Source organism: Hyperolius riggenbachi, chromosome 11 (assembly GCF_040937935.1).
Source record: "Hyperolius riggenbachi isolate aHypRig1 chromosome 11, aHypRig1.pri, whole genome shotgun sequence".
Taxonomy (NCBI): domain Eukaryota; kingdom Metazoa; phylum Chordata; class Amphibia; order Anura; family Hyperoliidae; genus Hyperolius; species Hyperolius riggenbachi.
Window position 1 is genome coordinate 208,257,158 of NC_090656.1, and position 15,614 is coordinate 208,272,771.

The window sequence follows — 15,614 nt, forward strand, 5'->3', positions numbered from 1 at the left end:
TTTTTAAATGTTCCTCAGTTCTGCTTTAAGTTAAAGTGTCCCCGAGGTTATATGTGAGATAATCAGGTGTATGTACAGTACAAAACATACTAATATCCAGGCTGTTTTATTTGTTTTATTTTGCTGCCTGAAATGTAATGCCTGAGAGTTCATTTCTAGGCATGTAAGTGACAACTTCTGTCTTGTTGGGAATATAGTAAACATCACTGATAAGCATATTACAGCCATAAACGTTTTCCTGGCAGAATTCAACTTCTGAGGGCAGGAAGAGATACAATACAGGAGCTATTGACCTTTTCTTTTTTATTTTTTTTTAACTCTGGGACTCTTAATAGGCTGCCACTGATTAGAGACTGAAACATTCAACCTACTTTGTAAATGTTTGAATATAAAATAAAACCATGAGATATCATTAAAAAAAAGTCATTTTTAGGAGTAGGAGGATGAATATAATTGTTTATCTCATCGGTTTATTTTCATTCTGAAATTGGAGACTTCGAAGAATAATCCAATTTGGCTTATACCTCAGCCATCCAAATTCATCCACACATGATGATTTGCAGTTGTTGCCAGGGAAGTAGGAAGGGGTGAATATTGCCTTGGCATAAAGAGCCCTTGGTATCCCTGAGGGATGTAGCAGATAATACAACAGTACTGTTATGGTTGTGTTATGTGCTGTGCAAGCTATATAAGAACTTAGGGGGATGGTAAAGACTTGTATATAGACATGGTGAGGACAGTAAATAACTATGTAGACGGGATAAGGATCAAAAGGAATTGTTGAAGGTGATGATAGCAAAGAATTCTATACAGGTAAATGGAAAAATGTTGGGACTGAGATGGAATGGTTTAGAAGGAATTCAGGAACAAAGACCAGGCATGAAGTTCCTGACCAAAGAAGCATATAGTGCTGCCGACATCCACACAAGGCTCAGATGGCTTTTTATTAGGCAATTTGTCTTCAAAACTAGTTTTGCGTTCCTTAAACTCTTTCATCCATCTTTGCACTCACTCGTATAATTTGTCGCCTCACCATACACAGTTCACAGCTTTGTGGATGTTTGCAGCAGCATAGCCTTCTTTGGACAAGATTATGAGGTCTGTTATTTGTTTAATTTCGTTTCTATGGTTCTGCAACACTCAGAAATACAGAAATGATGTCAGTTATGCAGTAAGTTACTCTTTCCGGGGGTGTAAAATCAACACATTTGGGTTAAAAGTCACAGACAAGATGGCAAACGGTACATAGGATGCATTCAGGATTGGACCTGCCACCATTACTGTGGCAGTCCTGAATACTGGCAGGACTTCACTTTCTAGGAGCCCAAGTGTAAAAATATATACAGTATAAACGAATTGTTAAAATAAGAATGAGAAGTAATCTTGTAACTCTCCTGATGACAAAAACACCAGTAGTACTGAGAAAGTATTAATTCAAAATGGACAACACATTTCATGGGTACTAGCCTGCTTCCTCAGGTCAATACACAGTGCCTTGCAGCAAGGTGAATATGGGTGCCTCTGATCTATGACCGTTGAAAGGGTGGTCACTAGACATCAACCAGTCCGAAGAATAGTTATGTCGGTGCTAGATCTGCTAAAATGTTTCTGCTTCTGGCAAGCACTCCATTTGCAATGCATGTGTTTGAAGTGTCGCTTTAAAAGGTCACTCCACCTCATCATGAGGCTGTTTTGTCTGATGCTGGATCTGTCCTCACTAAGAGGTCCCATTCCCAGCTATCGCTCATAGGTGACATCAAACACCAACAAGTTGTGGGTTTGTTGCTGAATGCCTGCAGGGATCAGACTTTGTTCCAGACCAGTTATAACTGATCTTCCTTTTTGCCAAACTGCAGCAATTGGCCCCCAGTCCACCCACTGCGCGCCGACCAGCTGTGCCAATGCCATCCAAGCCTGTCATGCTGCCACCAGACTCCAACTTCATGCTGAGACCATCAATGAAGACCGAAGCCTTGGTAAGTCCACATGCTTCATTCTGATTACACTGGAAAGTTACAAGGCTGTCCTGGGTGTGCAGTCTTCTTTATCATAAATGTGGCAAAAATTGCCCTTCAATAGCGAACCATTGACAGCTATTTCCTACATGAACATTTTCAACAGGGGAAAGTGGTCGATCCATTGTTTTCTGTTATCTACTGTTTTGGGCTGAAAAACAGGAGTGGATTTCTGGCTAGGGAGAGGAAGGGGATTCCCATCTTGGAAGAGGAGGAAATGGTTTACCAATCAGGGAAAGGGCGGAGAGGATTCCCAACTGGAAAGAAGAAGCAGTGATTCCTGGCAGGAAGGAAAGGGCTTGATTTCAGGCTGGGAAGAGAACAGAGTGGATTCCATGCTGGGAAGTAGGGGGAATTAATTCTCGACTGGGGAGTGGGAGGAATGGATTCCAATCTGGGGTAGGGGAGTGTAGTATTGATGTCAATCTTAGGAAAGGGAGTTGTGGATTCCTAGCCAAGGGGGAAGGGAGGTGTGTATTCCCAGTCTTTCACTAGAGGACATGATCTGCGCATGGAGGAAAAACATTTTAGGCATTTATTTAGGAAAGGGTTCTTTACAGCAAGAGTGATTAAGATGTGGAATGCATTGCCACAGGAAGTAGGTATGGCAAATTCTATATCTGCATTTAAAGGGAGGTTAGATGCATTCCTTGCTTTTAAAGACATCCATGGCTATAATTACTAGGTAATGCCCAGTGGTGTTGATCCAGGGATTTTATATCTGATTGCCATCTGGGGTCAGGAAGGAATTTTTTTCCATTTTGGAGCTAATTGGACCATGCCTTGTAAGGGTTTTTCGTCTTCCTCTGGATCAACAGGGATATGTGAAGGTGCAGGCTGGTGTTGTGCTTTATTTTCTGTTTGAACTCGATGGACGTATGTCTTTTTTTCAAGCCAAATAACTATGTAACAGTCAAGAAGAAGGAAGCATGGTTTCTGAATTAGGAACATTCCCAGTCAGGGAGACGGAGGCATGGATTCAGGAAAAGGGGGTGTGGATTCCCAGCCAAGGAGTAGGAGGCATGGATTCGGAATATGGAAGGGGGGTGTACATTCCTAGTTAGGGAGTAGAAAGCATGGATTCCCGGAAGTAGAAAGAGGGGATTATGGATTCCCAGCTAGGGAGAAGGATGTGTGGCTTACTGGCCAATAAAGGTAATATTGCATATTGTAATTATTGATTGTGGAGAGAACCTCTACTGATTTGCAGCAGTTTCTTGTCAATGTAAAGTAGACTTTCTGCTGCCTGAAAGAAATGACTACCATGTTATTCATACGTGTACATTTTTCTGTGTTCTCTCACCTTAGCCATAACTTAGTCAAAAGTATTCTAGAGAACAAACATAGAGTGGCACCTGCTCAGAATCAATAACTCCTCCCTTTTCTTTGTTTGTCCAGTCATTCTTCTATCATTGTATAGTATATGTTCCTTTGTGCTCTCTGTACGGACCCTGTCTTGGGACAATATAACCTAAGCCTCAGAGTGATCTCCTGTCCTCTTTATTGCATCAAAGTCTGTGTATTACCCAATTCAGCATTAATACCTCTATGCGTTGAACTTTCCTGCAGCCTCCTGAGATGTTGAAGCGAATGGTTGTCTACAATACATCCTTCCACCCCAACAAGAGACAAGTAACCAACTCTGCATGATGTTACCATTGGCCTTTGTGTGACTTCTTGCTACTGCATGTGTTTCGTGTGACCTCTCATCTCAGCACCGTATGACCTCAGTGTGACATGTCCTCTGACTTTCGCAAGACATGACCTCTAACCTCGGCATGGTGGAACCCCTTTCTACTGCATGAACCATTACCTTTATACAGTGTTTATTTCTATGCATTATTTTCTAGCAATTAAAGTCCAGAAGTAAAGCAGCTCTGGTTCCTTGTTCTTTTGTGCTTACACACAAAATTATAAAGCTCGGAAATCTAGAGCCAGCATCTAACTGGTGCCGATGGTCTCACGGATGGGACCATGGCACCGTCATTGGGCCAATCGCTGCAATCTCAGTAGCAGTGACCTATCAGATGACACTGCTACTGATTGAGTGCAGTGACTGGCCTGCTAGACCATCAACCCCAGTTAGCAAAAGGAACAGCAGGCAGCTGTGATTGGCCGGTCTGGTGGCAGCACCCCCGCTTGATTAGTCACATGCCAAAGCTTCCACTCTGACTGGCCAATGTGAAAGGGAGTGTAGTGTGGAATATAAGACATCCCCTGAAAGTAAGCCCTAGCTTACTGTCTTTTCGGGGGAACACAGTATTAGCAGCTACCATAAGCAACAAGTTTTGAATCAGGAGGTGATTCTGCTGATTCTGATTACTGATGACTAACATGCTACTACAGCTACCATGACTCATCCTTCTACCGCCTCATGAATGCCTAAGGGCCTGTACACACTGAAAAACGCAGGCAGGCAACGCAAGCGCATGCGTTTTTAAAGTGCCTGTAGTTTTAAAAACGCATGCGCTTTTGCCTGCGTTTTTTGTGCATTTGCGTTTTTCTTGTAATTGCTGATTGGCTAAAGAATCCTTTGTTTTTTTCTAGTTTACATTTCAACAGGAATCAGGAGATTGCAGAGTCTTCTGGGATACTGACTTCTGAAAAACGCAGGCAAAAACGCAAGCGCATGCGTTTTTAATGCGTTTTTCATGCGCTGCGCTTAAAAAAGCGCAGCAGGCACTGCGTTTGCGTTTTTTTTAAAACGCATCGCACCAGTGTGTACAAGTCATCACGATTTTCATTCTTTTTCAAAAGACCTTGCGTTTTTAAAAACGCATGCGTTTTTAAAAAAGCAACGCAAGCGCAGCAGTGTGTACAGGCCCTAACATGCATTTTCCACGCAATGTAGTCCCCACGTTTACAAATCCAGTGACTGTGCTTACAAGGCTAGGGCAGCAGTATTTCAAATAAACCATACAATAGATGTTAAACGGTTCTGACTCAATCGGGAGAATTACTGCATAAAATGTTTTATTTGATTTATGAAACTTCCTTTCCGTATAATGGAGTTATTTTGGCCAATAATGTGGTCAGTCGCTGTTTCCTGACCATGACCTCTCACTCTGGCTCTGTCTCCCGTGCCTGACAAGTCACATGACTGTAATGTGGTCAGTCAGGAGCAATGGTGAGCTGCGTGCTTATTACTGGATGACATGTTAGTTCATTTCCTGCTTCCGTTATTAGTCCTTGTCTGTAGACTCCACTGCAGAGTGGTCATTGTGGTGTCTTCCTGTAAAAGGGAGAGAAGTCAATTACTGTATAAGTTGAAAAGCTTGTAATGTGCATTTTCTGATATGCGTGACCATACGAGAGAGGGCAAATAATGAGATTCCCACAGGGGTCACATCTTGTAGAAACATTTCTGGTCTATAGTCTGTCAGATGATGTCATAATGTTCATATTACATACAGCAACCATCAATAATATCAGAATAAAATTATCTTCCTAAATTACTTATTTCTCTCTTGTTTATTTAAAAGCTTGTAAAATATGATTAATGATGTTTGACACAGTAAAGGTGGACTTCATTATGTAAGTTGTACTATGATGCGGCAAACCTCACTTCCTGTTGTTCTGCCATTCTTGTTCTGCCAATTCCTTTACTGGTAGGGGGATTATCAAAGATGTTGCTGTGTTGGGGCCTCCTCTACCCCCACATTCCAGAATCCCCCTCTGTAGAGATACCACCACTCTGAGGTCTCCATTGCCCTGGCTGACCAGAATGTTTGATGCTGCCAGGTCAAGGAGAGGTAATGAAAACCTATCACAGTAAGTATGTGGCAAGAGTAGTGATTAGAGTCTGGCTGTCAGGACAGACATTTCCTCCTCTGATTGACTCTTCAAACGATATGTTCTCTGGAAAGCCTCATACACATGCTAGTTCTTAGCTGTTAAGACTCAGTAGTTTGTGGTCATCTTATGACCATAACACAGAACTTACTGGTGAGCCATAGCAGTGTGTTTATACATCAGTCGTTCTTGAAGCCATTAAGCTTTGTAGACACCCTAGAGTGCAGTTGTTAGAAAACAATCAATCCCTGACAGTTTGTGACAAGCAAAGGATGTTAGTGCATATTTGAATTCAATGGCACAGCAACAGTCTCCCGATAGGATGGTTACCGGAAGTGCAAAATTGAGGACCCGGAAGTGCTAAATTAGCCACATGTAGTATATTGAATGGATCGATCATTGCCTTTGTGCAATACAAATGATTAACACTGATCCGTCCATGGACTGTAATCTTTGTCTTTTACCATTGTTGGGGCATTTTTTTTAAATGACCCATTGTCTTTTGTTCATTTCCCACAACTGCGGTCTACCATGTGTACAGAGCTCATGTCTTAACAGCCTCTAAGGATAGTTTCAGACAATAGTAACAGAGCGTGTGTATGAGGCTTCATGTACTGTTGATGTAATGTGTTTCCATGTGACGCTTTCTAACTTTCTCTCTGTTGAGGGCTTCCAGAAATATGTGGAGGACTTCGACCCGTACACCATGGTGAGTCAGAGCCAAATGCATTATCTATTGGATGCAGAGATCGGTTCATTGTGTTGTGTGGCATCTGCAACTCAATCATCACTTCCTGTACCTACACATTATATAAGTGGCAAGCTGATAACCGATGGCTGCTTCTAGTCTGACCATTTAGATTGCGCCTTTAAGATTTCTGTTTACGGTGTTAGAAATGGACAATCTGATTTTTTTTTTTGGGGGGGGGGGGGGGGCTGTGGCAATCAGTTCTTTGAATCATAATTACCATTGTCACGACAAAGCTCCAGTCAGCCCCAGATTGCAAAGTACACAGAAATTTAGCAAAAATGGCCTCCATGGATTTCCATTGCAGACATGGGGCTTGATTCACAAAATAGTGCTAACTGTTAGCACGGCCGTTATCGCGCGAATTTTCGCATTGCACGCGATCGCGAATTTTCACACGAAACGATATTGCTTTCACATGAAAATTTACGTTTGCGCGCAAAAACGTCATTTTGCATGAAAATTCGCGATTGCGCGCAATGCCAAAATTCGCGCGAAAACGGCCGTGCTAACAGTTAGCACTATTTTGTGAATCAAGCCTATGGATCACCACTTTCCGCTATAATAATAATATTACTTTTATTATTAGTTTGAAAAAAATGGTAGCCTCCTTCTCCCAAGGACAGAACAATATCAGCCCATATGGATCTTGACATGGAAAGAATACTCTCCCCCGACTTAAGTACCCAGTGTCATGGAGGGGGTGGGGATAATGACCGCACCACACAGTTGGAGTAGATCTTGATGGTAGATTAAGATGAATACGAGAAGCCCCCTTGCATAAGAGAGCTCCCCCAATATCTACCCTCATACTACCTCTTTTCTTTACGGGAAATAGTATAGGGGTATACTAGTCCTTCTCTGCAAATGGCTAAAAAACAAACAAACACCCAATGCCTTTTAATTTTCTATATTAAAATAGATATATATTTCCTTAAAACAAGGCTTTCTTTATGTCCCTCCCCATATCAATGTCTTCTGAGCTGTCTCTGTTATTGTAATCCTTCGGGGATTGACACCTTCTGAGTTCTCACTGTCCTCATGCCATACGATGCAGCTCTTCTGAAAAGGGAGCCCGTGCAAGAAACCTCTTCCAACCTCTTGCTAGGGTTCCCCATTAGTCCATTGATCTGAATTAGCGAGAATCCTTTCTGCTGAGAATTCCTATTGGTTGTCTCAATGGACCAATGGGAAGCCATGGAGAGAGATTCAAAGATGCTTTTTCACTACAGTATAGCACTGAGAACTGAATCCTAGCAACATTCTTTTGAATTTTCTGCTGTAGCATCCCATTGATTTTATCAATGAGAATCCTAAGAAAAAAAGGATTCTAATTGAACAATTTTTAGTTTTTTTTTCTTTTTTTTTTAATCAAAGTAGTTTTTCTAGACTTCAGGTGTTTTTATATTTAACCCCCACCTCCTCCTGGTCACCAAAGGTGTGGCTGAGCGACTTGTTCTTGACATCAGAACAGAATCTACGCCATCCTCTTGCAGAATGTCCCGCATGGCCTTACGCTCAAAGACTTAGCTAATCTAGAAATGCATGGGGTATAAAGGATTAAGGGGGGGGGGTGTATGCTTTTTTTTTTAATTATAACTATACCCCACAATTGTTCTTACTGCATGGTACTGAGTTGGGGGGGGGGGGGGCAGGAAATGACCTCATCATCCTACATGCATACGGTTGTTTATCCCATGAAACTGCTGAATTATATGGCAGATGTTATGTCGGTGAGCTGTGTTTTCCTTTTTCACATCATACTTCTGATCCTGCAGAGAAGGCAGCCAACTGTAATTATTTATTATGTTGTAGAATGCACATCAGCTGAGATAATCTGTTATGTGTCCCTCAGTTCACAGCAGATCAGATTGCGGGGAAGGATGTGCGACAGCTCAGGATAAAGAAGGTAAAGCTTGTGAAAGGATGTTGCTCTGTGGGTGGGGTTCTGTGGGTGAGGTTGTGTAGCCTCTGAAATTATTCAGCACCGATGAAGACATCACACCTGTGTAATGCTGTTCTGTGCTTGCCATTGACTGCAGGAAGGTGCTCTGGATCTGGCTGTAGAGGGCGGTATTGAGTCTCCCATTGGGAAGATCGTTGTCTCTGCAATCTATGATGGAGGAGCGGCTGACAAGCATGGTGAGAGTTGCTGGAAGTTTAGACAGAATAAGACTTCATCTAATTGTTTGAGGCTGCTTATTCCTGCCAGTGCGTAGAGGCAATCGCAGTACGGAATGGGGAAAGGATGGCTGTGGTCTTAAACAGGCCAGAGCCGTCTGGTCCGGAAGCAGTTACGGTAAACGATGTTCACACAATAATATTACAAATAATTATATTGGTTGAATAATGTTTGTTCATGACATGCACTCATGCTCTGGAACTAGTACAATGAAATGTTGCTTGTGCAACATTGTACACACCATCCAACTGCACGATAGCTGCCCAGTAGTCACTGGAATTGACCCGCCAGTTGGATCAGCCAGTATATGCGATATATGCATAGCGGCATATGCATATCTTCATGTGTTTCAAACGATATCTCTAAACCCCTCACTGACAGGTTTTAGGCTTGTCCACCATTTAATGGGGATTCTCAAAGTTCTCTTTATACCTTTTTTAAAGCACTTCCTGGAAAGGACACTGACCTGTTTTCTTATTGATCAATATTGTGGCAGTTAGACTGTGCCATTGTCATCCAGTGACACTTGACCAACATGGTCTCAAAGAGAAAACGTGACCAAGAATTGAACTTCATCCCAATCAGTAGCTGATGATACCCCCTTTTACATGAGAAATAGCTGAAACCCCCTTTTACATGAGAAATCTATTCCTTTTCACAAACAGACCATCAGAGGGCGCTGTATGACTGATATTGTGGTGAAACCCCTCCCACAAGAAACTCTGAGGACCGTGGTACTCCTGGCAGTTTCCTGTCTGTGAACCTTGTTGCATTGTGGGAAATAGCTGTTTTCAACTGCCAAAACAGCAAGCAGCATCTACATCACCTGCCAACAGTAAAAATTTCACCATGTAATAAATGTCAGAATGTAAATCAGGGATTTAAAAGTTTTACAATGGGCAAACACTGACTAAATCATTTATACAGAAATATTGTAAAAATGAAGCACTTTTTTATCACATTATTTTCACTGGAGTTCCTTTTTAAGAGGAACGTTTACCCGGGATTGAATGCCATTCTAATCAGTAGCTGATACCCCTTTCCCCACAAGAAATTGTTACCTTTTTATCTAACAGATCATCAGGGGGCTGATATTGTGGTGAAACCCCTCCCACAGTGTGATGTCAGGACCGTGGTCCTGACAGTTTGCTGTCTGTGAACCTCATTGCATTGTGGGAAATAATGGCAGTTTGCAGCTGCCAAGCAAGCAATTTTTCCCTCTGTGCATAGAACTCTCTGTAATGAACATTCCGCACAGATCACCTGGCAGGACTAAACATGTCACCACCTGTGATACATTTCAGAATGTAAATCAGGGGGAGGAGAGATTTTGCAATGGGCAAACACTGACTCAATAATCTATAAATGAATATTGTAAACAGTAAGCAATTGTATTCATTATGTCATTTTCACTACAGTTCCTCTTCAGTTCAAGACTAGGCATGGCCAAAAAGATGCCTTTATTTCTGTTGTTGTTGATGGTTTTATGCTGCTTGGAAATGGACCAATGCCCTACCTGCTGCATGTGATTATTCTAAGCTGCATAAATGTGTGTAACATTTGCATACATGCAATGAACAGGTGTGACAGGAGCACTATGATCCAGTGACGGAGGTAGTTTATAGGTGATTCCCATAGACTGGGTTCCTGTAGTCTCTGAAGCCCTTGTGTCTCTTGCTTGCAGGGGGCATTGTCAGAGGAGACGAGATCCTGGCTGTAAACGGGAAGATTTTAACTGATGTGACGTTATCAGAAGCACAGGCCACCCTGGCCAAAGCCTGGAGTTCAGGAGGGGTAAGTGCCCTGACATACTCATGTATATTCCTAAATGATCCTACATTCAGCCACTTCTAACTGCTGCCTCTTCCTGCAGGACTGGATAGACCTGGTCATTGCAGTGTCTCCGCCAAAAGAGTACGACGACGAGGTGTAAGTTCTGCAGCTTACCTGGAATGAATCTGACAGTCCTGGGGGGGAAGGGGGGGGGGTAAATCATGTCCCCGGTCAGAGAAGCTCTCCAACTACACAGGGGAGACATCAGTGTTCAGTTGGGGCCTTCACTGGATGGGTGGATAGCAGGGAGCGGTACAAATCACTGATGTCAAAACTAAGCTGGATCTACCATCTTTTAAGTTTGTTTTTGGTTGGGGGGGGGGGGGGGGGAGGGTTGCAGACGAGGGCTTTGCAGAACTCTGAATATTCTGCTGCTATCTGCACATTTCACTTTAAATTTTAAAATTGTGGCGGTTGCCATGGCAACATTAAAAAGTTCCAGTGCTATTGACGGCAATATACTTTTAACAATCTAACTGAACACGGCTGTGCTAAACTTTTCTTTAAAAATAGCACATTCCGCATACATTTAAATCTTCATTTTCATAGGAGCCAAGACCAGGTTCTGCTCCCTCCTCCTCAGCATGTAGTACAGGTGCTCTTTAGGCTAAATTCACCCTAGCATTTTATCCCAGCGTTTACACGTCTTTCTGTCCTGGAAAATGTAGACATGGGGGTTCAATGGTGGTATTCACAATTATGGTTGGCCCCGCATACAATAAGGGTCGCGTTGAGTGGACGCTATGTGCAGTGGTTTTTGGCCACCTCTTGGTAGTCCCATGGTACTTTCCCTGTCAGTGTGAAATGATCATGCAGAATAGATGCTGCACTACCGCCACATGGTAAAACGATGGCAAGGGGCTCAATTCACGAAGCATTACCACATTAGGCAAAGTGAAATTCAGCTGATTTTACCAAACCTCTTGTCAAATTTCAATTCACTATAGCTGCTACAGCATAGGAAAGTAATATTACAGACCGGGGAGGTAAATTACCAACTTGTGTGGTAAATACCCCAATAAACGTCAATTCATGCATGCGGTAAAACAAGTGAGTTGGTTTGGTTGTTTGGTGATATTTTACCTCCAGCCTGGAGCTGTCAGTATCTAAGAAACAGCCATTCGGTAAAATAGACAGGTAAACAAGACCGCAAATAGGAGGAGCCACCCAGTCCTACTACTCACTCCATTGGTGCCGATTAACCACCAGGCGGGGCAGCAGAAAGTAAAAAAAAAAAAAAACACAAGATGCAGGAGCACGGCACATTCTTAGAGGTTTTTCTAAATCTCTTTAGATGCGCACACGCATGGACTGTTACAGAGAGAGGCAAGTCGGGTCATTTTGGCGCATGTTAATTACGGCTATAGCGGCGTAGCCCAAATTGAGTACATATGTCCAGTAATTCAGATGCCAGCAATAGCTGGACCCTGAATCATGCTTAGGTTGTCAGTAGGAGAATATACTTGTATTCCCAAAGAGTACCTAGCGCAGGGAGAGCGGTCTTTCTGTTTCTCCCTGCACCAAAATTACCATGCAGGCGAAACATATGTACTTGAGAAAGGCCCCTCTAGTGGTATGCATGCAGATCTATAGGGATGCCGGGGATGCCTTTTACTGTTATACACCATCACAAGCAGCTCTTGCAAAGGAAGGCTCATGTTTTAGGCTTAGTTCATCGATTACGATTTTGGAAAGTGATTTTTGAATGAATGAGCGTTTTTGCACATTCATTTAACCTCCCTCGCGGTATGATTATTGGCAGATTTTAGGGTCTTTTTAGCACGTTTCAGACCCTAAAATCAGAAAAAAATGCCGCCAGCCAGAATGCCTGCAGCAGCCCCACCACTCTGGAATACAGCTCATTGTCCTCCGAGTGGTGCTATAACCACCAACGGCAATCTCACCAGAGTGATTGAGAGCCTCTGAGGACAGGAAAGAGAATGGCTGCCGGCATCTGGATTCCTTGGGAGGTGAGTAAAACACCCGCTGCCTGCCATGGCTCTGCATTGAGCTCCTGGCGGCTAACCTGAGCGCAGCTCAAGGCTACCACCAGGGAGGTTAAGTTGAATCGCTCCAAAAAATGCTACATGCAGGTTGTTTGCACATCTATCAAAATCACAATGTTTCTATGGGAACACCCTCATAGGGTTACATAAGCCTAGCGATTTTCAAACTTGCACGCTTTGAAAAGCATTGAAAAGAGTTCTTTGTGTAAACCAGCCCTTATGCGGACCACCTGAAGAACTCTGTCCAGAAGTGGGAGAACATCACTGTAGCAGAACACAGCTTGCAGTCTAGACCGACTCCACAGTTGGTGAGACTTTTACCAAACCGGTCTTGGTGAATTTAAAAATTCTATATTTGATCAGTGCGCTCCTCAATAGATATTCTAAATATTAATAAATATTAATAAATCTCTGTCTGGTCGGATCGCTATTTTTCAATTGTGTGTGTCACACTACGTACAAAATTTCTATTCTATGGAAACAGCGCTCAACAACCCACATATTAATACACAGGATTCCACATTTAAAAAGTCCACAACACCCTCAATAGGTGTGATCCACAGGTATCCAGTTAATAGTCCAACCAATAATTCTTCATATACAGTTCATAGCAGTAATGATATATGCTCACCGGAACAATAGGCCAACCACTAACGATTAGCAATCACGTTTTTGGACCATGCCAGCACACGAACTCCACCACTGATATAGGACTCCTCAGATGTGTGTATACATGTCATATGAAAGAGAGACACAGCACTAGTGTGATACCGTTTACAGAGCATACACTATCCAGCACCACCAGTGCTCCCACTCCACTCACGGGTCACCCTAAAGTGCCTCCACCAGCTATGCACTCAAGCCTCTCACCAGATAATATGGCCGACCCTTCACAGACCAGCAGCTCTAGCTTGTTGTGATGACTTTCTCTTGTGTCAGCAAAGAAATGATCTAGGGCTCAAACAGGTGTACCATAGCGTAATTCCATTTAATAAAATATATTAAAAAGAGCACGTGCACTTACAAACATCCAGTTAAAATGCGCATATAAAACAATCCTCGAGGTGATCCAGCGTCTGACCGGCTCCTACACCGCCGCCCGACTAGTTTCGTCACTTGGACTCATCAGGAGCTCCTGATAAGTCCAAGTGACGAAACTAGTCGGGCGGCGGTGTAGGAGCCGGTCAGACGCTGGATCACCTCGAGGTTTGTTTTATATGCGCATTTTAACTGGATGTTTGTAAGTGCACTTGCTCTTTTTAATATATTTTATTAAATGGAATTACGCTATGGTACAGCTGTTTGAGCCCTAGATCATTTCTTTGCTGACACAAGAGAAAGTCATCACAACAAGCTAGAGCTGCTGGTCTGTGAAGGGTCGGCCATATTATCTGGTGAGAGGCTTGAGTGCATAGCTGGTGGAGGCACTTTAGGGTGACCCGTGAGTGGAGTGGGAGCACTGGTGGTGCTGGATAGTGTATGCTCTGTAAACGGTATCACACTATTGCTGTGTCTCTCTTTCATATGACATGTATACACACATCTGAGGAGTCCTATATCAGTGGAGGAGTTCGTGTGCTGGCATGGTCCAAAAACGTGATTGCTAATCGTTAGTGGTTGGCCTATTGTTCCGGTGAGAATATATCATTACTGCTATGAACTGTATATGAAGAATTATTGGTTGGACTATTAACTGGATACCTGTGGATCACACCTATTGAGGGTGTTGTGGACTTTTTAAATGTGGAATCCTGTGTATTAATATTTGGGTTGTTGAGCGCTGTTTCCATAGAATAGAAAGGTCTTGGTGAATTGAAGCCATGTTTTTCGGTAAATTACCAAAGTGTTTGAAAATCTTACTGAATTCCCAAAAAAAGTCTAAAACACAGAATGTGGTATTTAACCGACCTATTTGGTAATTGTTTTACCTGATTACCAAACAGGTTTTAGTGAATTGAGTACACAGGGCCCGATACAATTCACTTTTCCTCACAAGTTTTCTCCTTGGAGATAATTATTCATCTTCATTTTAAAATAACGTTTCAGCACTCTGCAATTGAAAATGTACCAAAAAGTGAGTGAAATTGTACGGCCAAAAATATCCTGAGCATTTTCTTGGTTACTGGTGGCTTAAAGGGCATGTCATTGATAAGATGGGAAATATCACATAGGAGAAAACTTTGGAGAAAAAGGGAATTGGACCGGGCCCACAGTGTCCATTCCTGACCGACGTCTGTGAATAGTAGTGTGAATCTATTTTCGGGTTGGGGAAGGAGCTGCTTTGCTGAAGTGTCGCCCTCTTGTATGCGCAGCACTCCTGAGAACGGGGAGATGTTTGGCAACACTGACTCGGTATATAGACAAGGATTCCTGCTGCAGCTGCAGTGATCGTCATAGGCAGGTTCCCGTGTGTGCAGCCAAGTGCAGTGTGACAGCAGATGACGCAGAACACTAGTCTTCTGTGTGTATAGTATGATGCCGTGTGCTAATACAGAGTGTCAGGTTTCTGCATGTAGCATGATGATGCCATCTAATTATAGGCTGGACACCATGGAGTTGATTCACTATAACAAATAGCATACCTCATCGGCCTTAACGTGCCTTTTTAACATGCCTTATCAGAGTTAATGTGCCTTATCAGGGTAGCATAGCAAGCCCTACGAACGTATGCCTGCTAATTGGCAATGGCGAGAGCTCCACACGTCCTGCCCTGAGCCCCTGCGGGTCCAATCACTTTAAAGGACATTATCCCCACACTTTGATTGGCCCAATAGGCTGTCTGTCACTCGACAGGCAAACTTGTTATTGCCAATTAGCAGGCATAAGGTCGTAGCGCTCGCTATGCTACTCTGATAAGGCACGCTAACTCTCATAAGGCATGTTAACTTTGATAAGGCATGGTACTCTGATAACAAGGTATGCTATTTTGTTATAGTGAATCAACCCCCATGTGTGGTGTGTGGATATAGCATGATTTGGGTGATGTGTGTTTGTACTGCATGAGGCATCGTGACAGTACAAGGAACCTGTTGCCATGT

At 43.0% G+C, this 15,614-nt stretch overlaps 1 protein-coding gene and 1 long non-coding RNA gene across 4 annotated transcripts in view; one reads left to right on the plus strand and one right to left on the minus strand.

The window, feature by feature from the left end:
- Positions 1 to 15,614, plus strand: part of USH1C (USH1 protein network component harmonin) — a 123,951-nt gene that overhangs the window by 104,521 nt on the left and 3,816 nt on the right. Inside the window, exons 20-26 of one of the 3 annotated variants that reach the window (XM_068260348.1) lie at positions 1,857 to 1,976; positions 3,585 to 3,647; positions 6,475 to 6,516; positions 8,411 to 8,464; positions 8,598 to 8,697; positions 10,422 to 10,531; positions 10,611 to 10,666. In XM_068260348.1, coding sequence (XP_068116449.1) covers positions 1,857 to 1,976; positions 3,585 to 3,647; positions 6,475 to 6,516; positions 8,411 to 8,464; positions 8,598 to 8,697; positions 10,422 to 10,531; positions 10,611 to 10,666 — 545 coding nt within the window. The remainder of the gene's footprint in view (positions 1 to 1,856; positions 1,977 to 3,584; positions 3,648 to 6,474; positions 6,517 to 8,410; positions 8,465 to 8,597; positions 8,698 to 10,421; positions 10,532 to 10,610; positions 10,667 to 15,614) is intronic. The other 2 variants (XM_068260346.1, XM_068260347.1) reach the window with 2 other exon arrangements.
- Positions 4,983 to 15,614, minus strand: part of LOC137538274 (uncharacterized) — a 67,926-nt gene continuing 57,294 nt past the window's right edge. The window contains exon 4 of the long non-coding RNA XR_011024729.1: positions 4,983 to 5,247. This is a non-coding gene — a long non-coding RNA (uncharacterized lncRNA). The remainder of the gene's footprint in view (positions 5,248 to 15,614) is intronic.